Source organism: Athene cunicularia (assembly GCF_003259725.1).
Source record: "Athene cunicularia isolate RWA chromosome 9 unlocalized genomic scaffold, athCun1 chr9_part2, whole genome shotgun sequence".
Taxonomy (NCBI): Eukaryota; Metazoa; Chordata; class Aves; order Strigiformes; family Strigidae; genus Athene; species Athene cunicularia.
In genome coordinates, this window is record NW_020799111.1 from 3267662 (window position 1) to 3285462 (window position 17801).

General features: G+C 43.6%; 1 protein-coding gene across 5 annotated transcripts; it reads left to right on the top strand.

Annotated features, from left to right (window-relative positions):
• The first annotated feature begins 11 nt into the window (after nt 1–11).
• LOC113483760 (vitamin K-dependent protein C-like) lies at nt 12–17797 on the top strand. Of its 5 annotated transcripts, none has more exons than XM_026855587.1 (10): nt 12–4238; nt 4341–7328; nt 7699–7782; nt 8166–8326; nt 9293–9317; nt 9850–9960; nt 10617–10757; nt 11108–11217; nt 12158–12275; nt 16621–17797. In XM_026855587.1, exons 3-10 carry the CDS (start codon nt 7716–7718, stop codon nt 17187–17189), a joined length of 1302 nt encoding a protein of 433 aa, XP_026711388.1. In that variant the 5' UTR covers nt 12–4238; nt 4341–7328; nt 7699–7715; the 3' UTR covers nt 17190–17797. The 5 variants fall into 5 exon arrangements, with proteins under 5 accessions (XP_026711388.1, XP_026711389.1, XP_026711387.1 ...); XM_026855588.1 differs by having other exon boundaries at nt 4391–7328; XM_026855586.1 differs by having other exon boundaries at nt 12–3811; nt 4112–7328.
• The last annotated feature ends 4 nt before the right edge of the window (nt 17798–17801 follow it).

Below are 17801 nucleotides of genomic sequence, written 5' to 3' on the forward strand. Positions count from 1 at the left end.
GCCTGCTGCCTGTCCCTGGGAGTGTGCCTGCCCAGGAGAGCACAGCAGGGAGCGCAAGGCAGGTGATCACTGCGAGATCTGGGTTTGTTCCTGTACGTGGTGAAGGAGCTGTTCTTGCTGCACAGTTTCTCCAGGCAACCTCATGGTTAAAGATGCATAAACAATATGCATTTGCCTTGCTTGCATAATTCCTAGGGGATTAACATGCCCCAGTAGAAACAGCTTCTCTCTACTCCTCCTGTGCAGAGTAGCAGGGGAATCCAAAGAGTTTATTGATTCAGACATGTTCCTTAATTCGTGCCATATCTGTAGAGGCCTGACGGCCATTAGCCATCTGCTATGAGCGGTGATGCCTGCACAGACTTATCTGCATTTCTTTATGATCTGTCATGTTGATGGGTTCAGATGCTTTTTGTGTATGTGCACATTTTTTCAAAGGGTTCGTAGCCAGTATATTCCTGTCTTGCTTACCAGAGGCAGGGAGGGAGTTCTACCTTCTTTTAAGAGCTAGCAAATGGGATCCACATTTAACCTGAGTGCCTTTGAATACATATTAAGGTTTATATCTAACAAAAGGATCATAACTCTATGCATCTCAGTGGGAATAATGCGGATTTCTGTTGGAGAGATTTTGTGAATAGATGAGGACAACTTGGGTCAGACATCAGTGAGAGCTATCTGCAAAGTAGGGAGCCAGGTTGAACTTTTGGCTACGTTATTGAATTCCTGAGGTATCAGATAAGTAAGAATTGCAGACATACTGTATTTTCCCACTTGTTTGTTGAGGCACAGAGCAGCATCTGCATGAATGAGGAGAAACCTCCACTAAGGAGAGCTCCAGGATGCAGCCATCCTTGCAGGTGACAGTACGGTGCAGCCTGCTGCCTGTCCCTGGGAGTGTGCCTGCCCAGGAGAGCACAGCAGGGAGCGCAAGGCAGGTGATCACTGCGAGATCTGGGTTTGTTCCTGTACGTGGTGAAGGAGCTGTTCTTGCTGCACAGTTTCTCCAGGCAACCTCATGGTTAAAGATGCATAAACAATATGCATTTGCCTTGCTTGCATAATTCCTAGGGGATTAACATGCCCCAGTAGAAACAGCTTCTCTCTACTCCTCCTGTGCAGAGTAGCAGGGGAATCCAAAGAGTTTATTGATTCAGACATGTTCCTTAATTCGTGCCATATCTGTAGAGGCCTGACGGCCATTAGCCATCTGCTATGAGCGGTGATGCCTGCACAGACTTATCTGCATTTCTTTATGATCTGTCATGTTGATGGGTTCAGATGCTTTTTGTGTATGTGCACATTTTTTCAAAGGGTTCGTAGCCAGTATATTCCTGTCTTGCTTACCAGAGGCAGGGAGGGAGTTCTACCTTCTTTTAAGAGCTAGCAAATGGGATCCACATTTAACCTGAGTACCTTTGAATACATATTAAGGTTTATATCTAACAAAAGGATCATAACTCTATGCATCTCAGTGGGAATAATGCGGATTTCTGTTGGAGAGATTTTGTGAATAGATGAGGACAACTTGGGTCAGACATCAGTGAGAGCTATCTGCAAAGTAGGGAGCCAGGTTGAACTTTTGGCTACGTTATTGAGTTCCTCTTCTGGCATCTGATAATTTTTTTTGTGGGAGAGAAACTCAGGAAAGACAATTAGTAAAAAAATCTGCTGCTTTGCCAAAAAAGAGACTCTCCTGCAGTCTCAGGTAAAACACCAGCTTGAGAGAAGCTAGAACTGCACATATCACACCTATGTTTAGTCTCTCAAAAACCATTACTCATGTGAAAGCCGTGCAGCACTGTTTATCATCCCTCACCCTTGGCAGTGATGCTGGGGCAGTGTCTGCAGTGAACTGGGCATCCAGTTTCTGCTCGGCAGAGGTTTCAGTACGTTGCCTCACGTTCTAGCACTGCCCTGGATATTTAATGGCAGATTCTGGGGAATAACATACCCTGTGTTATGATGTTTCGGTTCAGTGGGATTGTATGCAATGGAGACTCGAGGGAGGTTTGGCCGGTGAAGCGGCTGTCAGCCACATCCTGCTGTGGGCTACCTTCGGGAGGGCTGTTAGTGCTAACGCAGCCTTTCTGGGGTTGCTTGGGGGATCTTGGCGCTGAGAGCGTGCGTACCCCACTGCGGCAGGAGCCGGCTCTGCAGCACCGCTTGGCGCCTGGATGAGCCGGGCACCTGGGAGCCTCCAGCTCTGCCGAGGCCTTCAGTGTCAGTCCTGGGAACGTTTCTGCACCCAAATCGTGTGGAAAGCTTTGTTCATTGTTTTAGTATTATTTAAAAATGTGCATACTCTCTATGTGATTTGAAAACAGACTGTTTACACAAAATATTTTGTATCTTAAGATGTGTGTACTGTAAAAAGAAAAAAAAAAAAGAAAGGATGAAAAGCGATGTTTTTCTACAACTGTCAGCAGTGACTGCATGTCTGTATCATCATCCACTGACCGTTGTTCCTCAGGGGTCTCCCCGCCATTCCTGTGATCCTGTTAAAAGCATAGGGAAGCAAGTGAATCCCTGTACAGTCTTGGGAAGAAGGTTTTGTGCCTTAAGAATGGGACCTGCTTCCCTCCTATTTATTGTGTTAATTTATACAGTGATTACCATGGAAATGTCTCTTGTATTTTTTTTGTACATAGTTTACTGTTGATTGTTGTAAATAAGTTTTTCTTGTATATAAAGTAAACATGTTTCTGAGCTTCCAGTAAAGATTCTCTGTTACTGATTTCCTTGTGTGAGAGGGCTGCAGTGCCCGTCTGGTGGGAACCAGCTAATAAAAATCTGTGCTGTGATAAAATGAGTTGCATTGGAAGTTCAGAGCTGTTCCTTACAGAGGAGTGAAATGGTAAATGTGATTGTTGTAGATCAGTTTTGTAGCATTTCTTTGCATTGGTTTAATTGACATAGAGTAGAAGACATCATATAGTTTATTTTTATTAGCTGTATCTCTGCAGTGAACAAAAGATGTTTTAAACCTGCTGGTTCTACTGCTGCTTGTCCTGATCCATAGCTCCACTGTCTGCAAACCCACAGCTAGATGGGAAGATGCTCACAGAAACTCAGCAGGTTGTTTGTTAGTTACCTCTCACTGGGTGCTGTGGTGTGACCACATCTTCCTGGTCACGGTGGTGTAGTGCCGTGATGAGAGACAGAGGAAGTTCTTTCTCTACTCCACTTGGTCCTCTGTGCCATTTATTGCAGGCAGTATATATTGTAACTGGAATAAGTGAAAGTGCATTTACAAAAATGTGGGAGAAATCAATTTTCTCATGTAATGCAAACTTGAAGCTAAAAGATTTGGAGATGTTTGGGCAAGCAGATCATGGATCAGACTGTGATGAGCTTTCTCTTCTATCTGTACAGATTGATGCATTTGTAAGATGCTGACAAGAAACTTTCAGCACATCAATTTAAACTGTGAGGATGGTTGTAGAGTTCCATAGTAACTGTTGCAAAGTAAATGGAAAGTAACTTAGAATGTTTGTGAATATCTTCAATGTGAAAAAGGCCTTTGTACTTGATCGTTAAACTTGAATTGCTTCGTATGGAAAGAACAGTTTATGTGATGGGAACATAAGAAATCCTAGTAATGTTATATACTGTTGCAAGAGAAATGGTGAAATTGATCATTAAATTGTTGGTTACCTAGTCCTAGTAATAAGGAGAGAAGAAAAATTAGTGCTTTTGCTCATACACACACCCCGAACCTGAGTGCTGGGCTCTGCATTAAGTAGCGCTACTGAAATGCAGAGAAAGCAGCAGTAGAGAGACAGAAGATATGCTTACTCCTCTGATGCAGGTAATTTGTTTTGGTCTTTTTTTTATTCATGTGGCAGAGGCCAATAGCAAGAAACTCTCCACCCAGCTCAGTTTATCACTACTGGGATATCAGACCTGCTCAGGGCTGCCTTCCTCTTGGTTTGATTGATAATTATCTAATGAATTCTTAGGAGGACGGAGTGGATTTGGAGACGTGTGCTGTAAAGACCTTGCAAAATACCAATGGGTTTTTTTTAAAAAAATGTATTTTGCTGCTATTGCCATTATCCTATGTGGTGTTGGCTTGGGTTTTTTAATGTGTTTGGTTTTTTTAATACAGTGTAAAGCGTCAGGAGAGCTAAGGAGAAGTTGAGGAAATCTCCCACTGAATGGGCAGCACTGGAAATGAACAGGTTTAGAAGAAGCCCTGTCATTCCTTACCTGTAAAGCAGCTTCAGAGCCATAAGGTAAATCCTTTGTTTGGCTGCTGTGCCTGGTTGGGATGAATAACTGTGCACCCACCAGCTGGCTCTTGAGCACCTTGAGATGTTTGATTCTCACCTGGGCAGAATGAAGAGATTCCAAGACCACGGAAAGTGACATTTTGTGTTAATGTCAGCTAAAAGATACACAGCAGTTCTCTAGCAACTTCTTTCTGAAGTTCCAGCATTTTGCTGGCTTACCAAGTGACCTGGAAGGTACAAGTTTTTGTTTTCACAGCAAAGGAAGAGGTAGAGGAGTTTGCATATGACCTAAAAGACACACCACTTTTGTTGACTTCGGGGTAAAATACAAGTCAGAAAAGCATATAGCTTTTCATAAGGGCAACAAGGAAGGGGACAATTTCTGGGTTCTTGTCTTTTATGAGCAGGTTGGCAGACGGGCTGTATTGGAAACAGGAGTTGGAGCATTCACAGCAGCAGTCCCCGGCAGCCTGCTGAGGACACGCTCTGAGCTGCCACAGGCTGCCCACAGAGAGATGTTTCTGTTCTCATGGGTGAGCAGTGCAAAACTGGCCTCCAAGGACCTTTTTTTTTAAGAAGCGTAGCCCAAGGAGACTAATACTTCAGCTTGGTGCCCTAGGGAAGCAAGAGTATGGTTTGTCTGGTGCCACGTGTATCAGCCTGTCTTAACCCTTTTAATGCCTGTTTGGAACTTACTGTCTCAGGTGGTTCACGGGGCTCACAGAACATTACATTTCTACAAGTCTTGCAAGAAATTAGTACCCAGGATGAGAGGGGGACCTTGGTAGTGCTCTAGCAGGAAGAGGCTCCATTGTGCATATAGGAAGTAGGCTTAGTTCTTTTATTGCTCAGTGAATTATTCAGATTTGTTTCAAATTAAAAGCTGTTATGGTGAGGTAGGAAGAACTGATGGATGCAACATGAGATTGATTGCTGAAAAGCTGTGGGGTTTGAGGCCTTGTAGCTCTGCTGCCTCAGTTCCCCTGTCTATCAAAAGTTACATCTGCCTAAATTTATGGAAAATTACAGTTTAAATTATAATTTCAATTTAGAAAAATTCAAGAGGAGTGATTCATCATTCCTGGCTAAGAAGCTAAAGGCAGAGAACACATTTGAGAGTTTTCCAGAAGCTTTCCTGTAGAAGAGGCAAAACCAAAGCATTTGATGTTTTTATACACAGGGGAAAAAAGAACAAAGTGCACAGTCTGGTGTGTTCAGGATATCTTTAAGCTGTGAAATTTGAAAGATCATCCATGATACTTTCTTACTTCAGGGAGGTGATTTCATTTGATTATTAATACCTGTTCATAACATACTGTGAATCAGAACTCTCCAAAGTGTTAATTCAAATGACGTGGAGCCTCTGTTTTGCCAATCTTTCGTGAAGTTTTTCTGTTTTCTCCTCTTTACCCTCTTCTAGACCTCCTCAGAAAAATCACTATTAATGAAGGTGAACTAGAAAGTAGTGAGCCCAACACTGTAATTGTTTAGATTGAAATGGTTCCCTGGCATGCAAAGCTGGGCAGATCTTGAAGTATCCTAGAACATATTTTCTTCAGTCCCCTGCACCTGGGGATTATCGTTACCTGAGAGCCTAAGCACTGGCTTTGAAAGTGTGTATTTCTGCACTGCAGTAGCAAGAGAAATGGGAAAGCAAGAATATAAAGCCCCCAAAACACAAGGGTTGATGTAGAACTAAGTTCATTCTTTGTGCATATAGGTATAGGTTTAGTTTTTTAGGAGGCTGACATACTGGTTTAGATGTTTGAGGTTGGCAGTTGATGTGCGTGTCCTAAATTTCCAATTGATACCAAATCTTAGAGACAAAAGTATATTCAAAACCATGTAATCTATATGGTAGTGAAGTGCTATTTCTAGATAGCCGGGGCAGCTACAAATGTTGTGAGTAATACATGGTATACATGGTACTACACTTGTTTCTTTTTAGATTTCCTATTTTATGTTTCCTGTCTTCAGGTGTGTTTCGTAAACTTTATTTTCAGCAAAAATCTGTTACCATTATCGTCAGCTGAAATTTTCTTGCTGAATGGCTGAATTGAGGATAAAGAATATATCAGCAGTGTTTTGCAGTGCACACATCTTCCTCAACTGTGATTTTGGATGCCGCAATCTTTTTTTTTTTTTTTTAGCCCAAGTCCCAGACTGATGAACTTTGAAACCTTTGTTTAAAGAGAGCTTGTTTTCAGGAAAGTCCATGGTCAAGTTTGTAAGGGAAAAAGAAAAAAAAGTTTTGTAAGAAGTCAGAACTCCCCTAAAAAGTGTTACTGGACATGAGCCGAGATCCTGGGGGGCGGCCCACCTTTTCCTGGCACCCAGTGGCACTTTCCCCGATGAAGGACCCCAAGGACACACAGTTGCAGAGGTAATTCGCATGAAGGTATCACACGCTGTACAGCTCTCAGAGGTGTTGCTGCACAAACTGCTTTCCGAGAAGGGGGACGTGTTGGTTCGTACCATCTCTGATGCAGAAAAACTTCTGAAAAGGATTGTATTTTTTCTCTAAAATGTTTAAAATTCAATAGAAGATTTTGCGTTGATGAGAGCTAATCCAGTACACCAAAAGATGCAGCATGCTGGTACAAGCTTCTTGCCCTGGCAGCAGGCAGCTGATGGGGCAGGCACAGCCTGCTGGTGGCTGTAAGGGGGCTTAGTTGCCTTGGCTGTTTTGTGGTGGAACCTTCGATGAGAAAGTAAAGTGGGAGGGCTCTTAAAAATAGTAATGTGTGTCCCTTTTGGGTGATTGCATGCTGTGAGAAGGTGGGAGGATCTCTCAAGAGATCTCAGCACTGGGTGGTTACACTTACAAACTAAGTATAACCATTTCTACTTGCCAGAGAATCAAAAGAGAAAAAAAAAAAAAAAAAAGGCAGAGTGGATGCCCCAACTGTTTCACTTTTCTCCTGCATGCGGGTAAATTGTCAAGCTTCCCCTGAGCACTGTTTGCTTAATGACTAAAAAAGAAAGCACTTCATGTCACTCCAAAGAGTAAATATCTGAAGTTATGGATTAACTAAGTTCCAGCAGAGCTCATGGTGGAAGAATAGATCACGCTGATTCACACTGAATAAAGCAGTAAGTGCTTCTAAAGTATTGTATTATTCAGGATTTCAAAGTACAGCTTGCTTTAATGAAGCATAAAGCTTGTCAAAAATGTCCGGTGACAAGGGGAGGATGGCAGGGCAGACAAGAAGTGTTCTGGGAGAGCTGATGATGGGTTAAAAGGAACTAGCAAACCTGTCTGGAGGGCCTCTAATGAATGGCTGCTTTGGGGCTGGAATCAGAGAAAGTCAGGACACAACACAGCATTCAGTGAGGGAGCTGCTCTGAGGAAAACAAATTAAAGGAGCTAGCTGATCTGTCTGAATAGAAACTAACTGCAGCACGGGGGTCATGCCACAGCTCAGCAGTGCGCTCCCCTTCACACCTGCCTTCTCTTCTTTAGGTGACTCCTGCTGCACTATGTGGAAGCTCGTCACCATAGGGGTGCTGCTGGCTGCCTGCTCTTCACGAGTCTGTAGTACCTCAAGTAAGTTTTCATTTTAGAAATGCTCTTCACCCTTTTGCAATCACTACAGATGCATTTCCTGCTCCTCTGTCAGTCACAGGGAGTGGCTGGAATCGTTCCCATCGGGGGGGTTTAATTCATCTAGCAGAGGCTGACAGACACAGTGCTGGGCCACGACGGCTGCCTTGGCTGCAGCCCTCATGAGCCCTGCGAGCTGTCCGAGTACCCCAGAGCAGAGGCTGGACCTTGCTTCTGCAGCACGGCACTGACAGCCCATCCTGGGGCAGGCTCTCTTGCTGTGCTAGACAGGGGCTATTGCTCTGGTAAGTGTCCTTCGGGAAGGACCACCACCAGTTTTCAGCCAGGTCTTTTCCTTCCCTGTGGTTTCACATTTTTGCTTCCAGTATTTTACAGTGATAAAGATGCAAACCAAGTCCTGAAAATTCAGAAGCGAGCAAACTCTTTTCTGGAGGAGCTCAAACCGGGCTCTCTGGAGCGTGAGTGCAATGAAGAGAAGTGTGACTTTGAGGAGGCCAGTGAGATATTTGAAACCAGGGAAAGAACAGTAAGTTGTTTTTTTAAGGATGAATGTGGGACTCAACCATTTTCTGAAAGTATTGCAGTCCCAGGCATAGGAGATCTTGCTGTCAGCACTGAACATGCAGCACTCCTGACTCCTGAAGTGTAGGCATGGTTTTGGATGTAATTTTGTACAGTGATTGTCGTTACCACCTGTATAGGCCACAAAACTTGGCTGCTCATGCATGCCCCAGGAAGCCTAACTGTGGGGTTTCGATCCCGGTCGAGTAATCCCAATCCTTGCTTGACCCTATTGGCTATTCCTGCTGCCATGGGGTTTTTTGCAGTTCTTCCAGTCCTTTGCCCTCTGTTGTCCATTTGCCAGCCCTGGCTGCCTTTTGCTGTATTCCCAGGTCTCCCACCTGTGCCTGACAAACATTTCTCTCATCGGTAGGTTCTCTGTCCTTCTCCAAACCTCGTATTTTCAATTGGACAGTACTTTTATTGTCAACATCACTGATTACTGCCCCTTCCTACACCCAGTCATTGTGTTGGTTTGGACTTTTGCTTGCCCTGTTAAGCAGAGTAGGCTTGCCAGATAGGATGAACCAGTCCTTGCTGTCCCTCAGACCCCAGAGTGGAGTGGGGTCTGCCTTCACAATGCCCACGTCTTGTCTAACTGGGCACAGATTAACTGCACTCAGTAACACAGGTCACCTACCTGGCAGTAAGTGACAAGAAAACAGAGAAGCTGTAGGGATGTTGGGGGGTTGTGGTGCTGGGGGATGTTCAAGCAGAGCAGGGGATCTGTGCTGAGTATGGGCAATACATGAACATCCAGGTTGGCCAGTTTTGTTGGTTTGTAGTACCAGTCATTATACTGTCAAGAAAAATGAGACTGATGCTGTTGACTGGAGTTCTGTGCTCTGTTGTCCAAGACCATCGTACACTTTATATCCCTCACTTGTTAAAAGGCACTTCTAGTCTTAATTTAAGTTTTGTTTTTCCACAGCTAGATTTTTGGACCAAGTATGTAGGTAAGTAAAAGACTTTCCTAATCGCTCCTCTTTGTTCTCTCAAGCGTAACTCGCATTTAGCCTTCATGTTGCCATGTATCACATACTCATTCTCTCTTAAATGGGTTGTGCAAAGAATGTTTTCCTGTTCTATCATACGAACAACCTTCCTAAAAAACTTGAAGTGCATCTGTGCCAATCATCAGTTATGTCCCCACAGCTAAGGCACTGGTCAAAAGTGCTTTCTGATGATCTAACCCTGCCTGACATGGTCCGAAGAGGAGCCCCATGCCTGCTCTTCACTTCCACCTCTGTCCTGTCTGCATCAGGTTTTTCTCTTTCTTCCCCTTCTGCCCTCTCCACTCACTCTACAGCTATCATTCAGAACCCAAACAAATACCCCTGTCTGTGGGCCAGCACCATGGAGGTGTCATGGATCAGTGGCAAAAACCATGAATGATGCTTGGGAATCTGGGGAGGGTTTGTTCGTCTTAATGTTCAATCTGTGAGCTCTGTATGATTCAGGGACTGAGTTTTTCTGTCTCTGTTTTAGATGGAGATCAGTGTGACACACAGCCTTGTTCCAATGGGATCTGCAAGGACAATATTGGAGAATTTTCCTGCATCTGTAACAAAGGCTGGGAGGGGGCGTTGTGCAATTATGGTAATGCTCCACTATCAAGTAACATTCTTTGTGACAGGGATCTCTGTGTAATAGGGATCGATACTTTTGTCATTCCACAGTATATTACTTTCTTTACTAATGTGATTTCTCTTTTGCTTCATGATGTGGTAAAAGGATTATCTGCATTATTTGTGTTGCCATGGGAGAGTTTTGAAGATCTGAGATGTCTAAATCTTACAAAAATACTGGAAATAATTCTGTAAAGTGGAGTTTTCAGTTACTTTAGAACTGTCTGCACAGGGATGATGGTGGATTTTTTTGCAGTACAGGGGAAAAGACAATCCACTGCAAATATTTGATTGTCATTACTGTGACAGTTTCTTCCTGGGACAAAAGCTGGATAGCATATTTAGGGATGAATTGTCTGACTTGCACTGTGAGTGAATTTTCTGTTCTCCAGTCTACCTGCCCTAACAGTAATCTCTATTTTCTCCAGATCCCCACTGCCTTACTCTAAACCAAGGACTGTTTGCTGTCTCAGGGCCTGAGTGCCATTAAAGTCCAAAACTGTCATCCCAAATCCTTTGTCAGCTGTTGCTCACTTGAATCACAATGTAATTTTGCCACTTCATCTTCCTGTGGCTCTTTGGCTTTCCAACTTCTCATGTCTCTCTTGCTGTTCATTTTTTCCGCAGAGGTGAAATACACCAACTGTTCTGTCAATAATGGTGGATGTGAACATTTCTGTAGGGATGACCCTGCCAAGCAGTACCGCTCTTGCAGCTGTGCCTCTGGGTATCAGCTGATGAGTGACCATACCATGTGCAAGCCTGTAGGTAAGAGGAGGATGTTAGTAGTTCTGATTTGAAAGAGGATTATTCAAACGTGAAGTAGGAGGGTTTTATGGGAGAATTGTCTGCAGTGTGCTTTGTACTGGTTCTCAAAACGTCCATTTCATGCACAGTAACTGTACCTGCATTTCCCAAATCCATACCCGCTTTATGGCCTTTAACCTGTGTTTGCCTCACGGAGACAGGAAACCACTTCCTCTGCAAAGCACTGAGGGATTTCCATGAAGCCACTGAATAGTATTGCCTGGATTAGAGAGATGGAGGGGATGCTTTAGAAAAACATTGTGTACTGGGTGCTCTGGTCTTTGCTAGTTAACTGCTCTGCATCTCTGTAGTGGAGTTCCCTTGCGGAAGAGTGAAAATGGACTACATTGAACCCAAAGCAGGATTCAATATTCGGCTCATCGAAGGAAAAGTAGGAAGAAGGGGAGACAGCCCTTGGCAGGTAAGAAGAAAAGATTTTTTCACCACAAATAGTTCAGGCTTTTCCCAAACAGCTCTGCCTGCCCAGCTGCTCCAGAAAGGCTCCTACATTACTAGGGGTAGTGTCACGTGAAGCTAAGATTACCTTAGCTTAGCTTTTTCAAAGCAACCTAAAAGTTGGAGTAACAGGAAAAAATAGGACTCTTCACCTTGTCACTGCTACCAAGTTTTTTACCTTACCTTGCCAACAATGTCAAGAGAGAGGACAGTGGTGACTCTCTTGCTCCATTCTGGGGAAGGCCACTTAGTCACTGCAGCTCATGCTGTGTGCTCCAGCTACTCTGACAGCCTTATGGTGGGAGTGTGAGGTAATCTTCTCCCCTTTCTGCATGGATCTGCTCTTACAAGCCTCATATGTCATAAATTCAAGTGAGCAGATTTAATCAGCAAAATATGCTGTAGCTTTACAGAGCAGGTTGGGACATCACAGGGAAAGGAGAGACCTCACAGAGCTTATCATGGAACTAGTGAATGCATATAATCAGGGCCTGGTTCTCTTTGTCATTAAAGGCCCTTTTACACCAAAGCATGAGAATTGCAGCCTGAGATGACACACTGTCTCTGGTGTGCTATGGACACAAGAACCCCCTCATTTGAAGGAGGGTATTTCAAAGTTTTGAACTACCAAAGTGCTTCTTCGCAGTGACCAACATCATCCCACGCTGATGTGGATGAAGCCAGCCCTCATTCAGGAAGAATATTCAAAACTTTTTTGTAGATGTTCCACAGAGTCTTTATTCATGCTGATTTTGTCCCACTGTAGAGCTTTGGCTTCAATGAATGTGACATGCTTTGGTGCTTGATGCATCTGGGCATTTTGCAACCACAAAGAAGAATGTGTACAATACTTTGTGAACCATGTTCCATCCATGCAGTGTCAGACCTCTCTTTTTTTGTTTCAGATTATGCTGCAAAATATCAAAGGGAGATTTCTGTGTGGGGGTGTTCTCATCCATCCATCTTGGGTCCTAACGGCAGCACACTGCACTGAGGCACAAGAGGGGATCAAAGTAAGACTCGGTATGGAAAAAAAAACCCTGTCCCTGTTTTTCTAAATATAACTTTCATTCCCAAGGTTTATCATCTTAGGAGAAAGACTAGCATGTTATGAAGACAAAAGTCCTTGGCTGTAGGAGTAGGTTGTCTAGGAAATGTTTAATATGCACCTTAGCACAAAATAAAAAAGTTTGGTAAAAGTCTTAATTTAACTTGAGCCACTATCAACCTTACTGTGGAGGTGAGCTGATGTCTTCTGAGCACAGGTGATTGTCTATAAAGTAGAAAGACTTGGTCCCTTCTGCTGGTGTTTTTCTGGTGATGCAAATATTCAGGGTCATCCCAATACCCCCCAAAAAGTCCTGATCCCAGGAGGAGAATGTCACAGTCCCTCTTTCTGCCTTTTCATACATTTGAACACCACTATTTAAGAGACTTTCAGTAGAGAAGGAGGGGTGGTGCTGCAGAATGGCACCACTGCCTTTACTGGCACTGCTGCTCTTAAGCATGAGAAAATCTGTCAAGTACAGTACTGCTCCTGCATTAACAGGCAACAATAATTAGTGTTCTTTTCACACTTAAGTAGATTTTTGTGTGTGTGTGTGTGATTATGTTTTCTATCCACCATTGGTGACAGAAGCATAAGAGCTCAACTTTCTTTCTCTGTTAGTGAAAAGATAGGTTGTTCCGACTATTTGTGGAAACTTGCAAATATATTGTCTGTAGACATAGCCTTGGAAATATATTGTCTGTATGTGTGTTCCATATACACTGTGGATGCACATATGTTTGAGAACAGAGACAATAAGGCACATACAGAAGGATGTGTTTATATACATCCTCCGTTGTTCAACATAAAGGAAGAATTTAAAAGCCTTGGGTCCTCTTAGTGCCAGAATATCCACCTTTTCCACAGAGGGACATCAGAGTAGAAGTGCCTGTGGTAGTTTGGAAATTGTATACAAACTACTTATCTCCAAGCACTTCCACTAGCTAGCAAGTAATCTTCCCTTTTAAGTGATTGCCAACATGTCTATTTTGTTTTAGTGGGGTCCAAGAAGAAGAAACCTGTGCAGTTTGCTCGGTGAAGGATCTTGGAATGTTTTAGGGGACAAGCAACTGTCAGATGTGGTGTCTGAATGCTCTTCAGTGCTAGATGTAGCTTTGAGTGTAACTTGAAGATAGGTGAGCAGGGGAAATGGTAACTAGGGGAAGTATTGAGGCTGCACTTAAATTACTAAATTTAATGGTAACTAGGGGAAGTATTGAGGCTGCACTTAAATTACACTCTGGCCTTGTACTGCAGGGCTTGGTAGAGACCTGTGCAGTCTGACGAGCTTTCAGCTGGGATAGCCGTGCCCAGAGGTCTCTGCAGCAAAGAAAGAAGGGGTGGGATCTGTCAAGAGAGTCCCGTGCTGTCCAAATAAAAAGTGCTTTTCTGTGGGTGAAGAAAAGTGTCAGCACTTGAGAACCCTGATTTGAGAAGATATTTTTTTTTGGCTGAAATGACAACTTGCACATAGATTTGGGGTGAGTATGCAGAGTAATTTATAGTGTAAGGGTGATCAGCAATAGAGGCTCAAATTTCTCTCACTCTCCTAGCTGCCCAAAAGACCTTCCTTATTAACAGAGGAGGAAGCAAGTGTGTGGTCATGGACTGAGAGTTGTGATGCCTGAGATGAGAACGCTTCTCATTCAGCCTTGAGCAATAGTGCTGTGGTGAGATGGAAAGGAAAGAAGGGTCCTTTACTGTGGTATGGGGGTTTGTGTGCAGGACTGAGGTGACTTCAGCAAGAGAAAGGAGATTCTTCTTCAAATGATACTCCAGGTCAAGCAGAAGAGAACCTTTTTAAAATCCAGCTAACATCACATGGTTGTCCTTCTACATGGTGGTGTTCATACTGTGACTGCAGAGGTGATATGCAACCTGCCTCTCTGAGGCTGGGACACCAGCGCTGCTCCGGACTCGTCCCGCTGCAGCTCTTTGTTTGCCACGCACAACAGCAAAACTGGAGGGGAAGCTCACATCTGGGTTTGCACCTGTGAGCTAAGAGAGTAGTCTTGTAGCAGGACTCGTGTGGATTTTTAGTGTCTGAAGTGAAAAGTTAGATCTCGGAGTAGCTGAAGTTTTGGAAGATGGATTTGAGAACAGCCCAGTTTTTCTCTTAGTTGCTCTTGCTCCCACATCTCCAGCTTGAGAGCATCCAGAAGTGTGTTCAGAGCTCCAAGAAAATAGAGCAGATAGGTGAATGTAATGATTCAATTCAAAACACTGTCTCTCCCTTCAGAGAACAGGTCTCACACTTCCTTGTTTATGTAGAACTTCATAGTTATTATTTTTCTGCCAGCAACCAGATTATGATGCTCCTTATTGTGTAGAAGGAACTAGATGTATTTCACACAGTCTCTAGCTTCAGTACATCCAGGTGTGGGTAGGACTTCTGGACTTTGAAACTGTTGAACCAGATAACTCAACTGAGAAAGGAAGTATTCACAACCAGAAGACAGAAGGGTCTTCTCCCGAGCTGGGGCAGGAGGAGCTGTCACCACAGTAGTACCATGCAGAAGTTGTTACCTGCTTGTTCATAGGTGTCTCGGGATACAGGCGGTTCGTGGCCATGCTTGTGTGCAGAGCATGGGAAGCCTAGCAGAGTGTGCTGCTACACAACTGAACTGCCTTCCTTGGAGGGGATGATCTGACCGTGTTTGAGTCCAGAGTTATTTCTGAGGCCTAAAGCAGTTTTGTATCTGTGAAGATAGGAATACACCCCTGCCCCTTATCTGCCAGTCAGCTCCCAGCCACAGAGTGGGTGGCAAGCAAATGTGGTCCAAAGGTGCTACAGACACTGTTACCACAAAGAAGAGAGGTCGTGATAGCAGAAAAAACAGATCTGTGAGTGTTGGCTTGACAATAGCAAGTCCTTCAGGCTCTGATATTAATTACAGGTGCACATCAGAGCAGTTTCAGCCATCTGCTGTCTGCTGTGGCCATGTATGAAGTGTCCATTGGCTGGTGGCAGAGGAGCAAGAGGAGAGACTCAGCAATAATTGGTCTGGAAGTCCAAGATCCAAAGCCGGACATAAGGGGTCTTTTGAAAATCTATTTCTGGAACTACTGTGGATCATAAAGTCCCTGTGTTTGAAGGGCACTCACTCTTTGCATAAAACCCCCAAGCAGCTGCAATACCTCGTTGACAGGTTCAAGCACAGGGGAGCTTCCACTGAAGGAAGTGACTTCAGAAGACCTTGGTCATGCAAACTGAGAGCAACTTGGCTTTAGAGTTTGTATCTGGAGGGATTCAAATAAGGCTGAAAGAAGGCAAAAGTTAAAAAAAGGGGGGGGAACAAATTTGAAGGGTGGTATTGTGAAGCACACATTTGAAAAGATGGTGATAAAGAGCAACTTCCAACACACACACAGACCAAAAAGGAAAGGACGCTTCTGTCACAGATATGCAGCATGGGCAGAGGTGAGGTGTCAGCCCGGATGTCCTGTCACCTCGTGTGCTTGGATGTGTGCCTGCCTGCAGCTCGAATGCACATAACGGACAGTTCTCCAAAGAAGCGTTTTTATCAAGCACATACCGAAGTAGGCCTTGATACGAAGCTTAAATTAACCAACAGCACAGTTCAGAAATGTGATGGTCACTGATAATTAGTCTTGGGGCTATCACTTCACATCCTATCAGAGATCTGCTTCTGTCTTCTCCAGTGTATCACAAGTGACTTGTTCTTGCCTTTCTGACTTTTCAGCTTAGTTTCCTGCTTACTGTTCCATAACTGCTTGTCCTACAAAGTGGCCATGATCACGTAGCAAAAATAACAGCCAAGAAGTCTTAAGTAGTCAGGAATTCCTTAAAATACAGATCTAAGATTTCAGAAAGGAATAGTCTTACCTTTATCTTATAAATCCTGAAGTTCAGTGTCAGGGACTGGTTATACAGCATAAAGCTCAAGGACTGTTGTAAGTGTCTGGCTTTGCTGTGTACTTGCTCTCCTAGCTTTTAGTGCTGAGTCCAAGAAGATCGTTTTCCTCCTGAAGACGACCTCTCAAGCTACACAAGAGTACTGTAATATCAACACAACAGGGCAATACACAGGCATTTCAGTTTCTCAGCTGATGACCATACCTGTAGGATACCAATTCATTTAGTATTGTGTGTATTCATGATTTAGGTAAATGTGGAAAGTTTACAGATTTGTCCATCTAGTAATGACACTGTTAACCTAGAATGTAAAATGAACAAATATCTGTATTAGAAGTAAAAATGTAAGTACAGTCCTAAAGTGCAATGTAATCCAAATGTCTTGGTGTTCAAGGTGAAGGAGGGTTCAATAGCATCTGTCATCTTCTTGTTTGTTCTTCCAGGTAAATTCCACCGTTTCCGTACTGAGCCAGACGAGCAAACCATTTGGGTTGATAAACATGTGAGCCACAAAAATTACACCAAGACAACCTCTGACAATGACATAGCCATGCTGCACTTGGCTGAGCCCGTGATATATAACAAATACGCGCTCCCCATCTGTCTTCCCACCCGCGACCTGGCAGAACAGGAGCTGACAAGAACTGGGAAGCAGATGGTGGTAACTGGCTGGGGCAGCACAACTGATGTTAAACAGAATTTCTCTACTCTCCTCAGTTATATTCAAATCCCCATGGTTCCGCGGAATGAGTGCGCTCAGGCAATGAGATCTGCTATCTCTGACAACATGCTGTGTGCTGGCAGCTTAGGAGACAGAAAAGATTCCTGCAGTGGGGACAGTGGAGGCCCTATGATCACTAAATATAAGGATACTTGGTTTTTGGTAGGACTGGTGAGCTGGGGTGAAGGCTGTGGAAGAAAGGAGAAATTTGGAGTCTACACCAAGGTTAGTCAGTATCTTGAGTGGATCCAGCACCACATAGATGAGATGTCAGCTTCTCGGAAGGGTTGATTCCAGTACTGAGTCTGGAATATTGTGGTTATGTGCTAGTGACAGTATGCAGTGTAACGTACTGTCAGATCTTCAGTATTAAATATTGAGTATATATTAACCTTGTGTACTGTTTTCCTTGGTACCTATTTTTTTTACTTTATTTTTTTCCTTTTTTACGTTGTTTATATTGGTTAGTTTCCAGGTTATGTTGTTTATTTGTAGCATGGTCCTACCTAGGCCTTACAGACAAGAAATAATACCCTGTTACACTGAGATGCTGTACAGCATTATAGAAAATAAGATAGTCCATGGTCAGGCAACTCCATCTTTGAAATGTGAAATAACTGAATTCGTTGGGGCGGGGAGCAGGGGGGGAGAGTAAAGTGCTTTAACAATCACCATAGCGATACAGTTCTGTCATTTCAGCTTTACTCTAACACATCCACAGTAACTGTTCTGGTTTGCTCTGTATTTGTATAATTTTTCTTTCAACACAATGAAATTTTAATATCATCACTGCCTATACTCATTCACACTTGCTCCAGTGCTCACAGATAAAGTTGATTCAGCAGGTCACTAGAACTTATCTGTATTTTCTATTCTTTGAACACTCAACGCCTGATTTACACA

What these genes read in the sequence shown, in the direction of transcription:
- LOC113483760 (XM_026855585.1), top strand. Translation starts at nt 7,647, where the DNA reads ATGCCACAGCTCAGCAGTGCGCTCCCCTTCACACCTGCCTTCTCTTCT. An exon ending in TTGAAACCAGGGAAAGAACA is followed by an intron (nt 8,327 to 9,292) that starts GTAAGTTGTTTT and finishes GTTTTTCCACAG; the next exon opens with CTAGATTTTTGGACCAAGTA. An exon ending in TTTTTGGACCAAGTATGTAG is followed by an intron (nt 9,318 to 9,849) that starts GTAAGTAAAAGA and finishes TCTCTGTTTTAG; the next exon opens with ATGGAGATCAGTGTGACACA.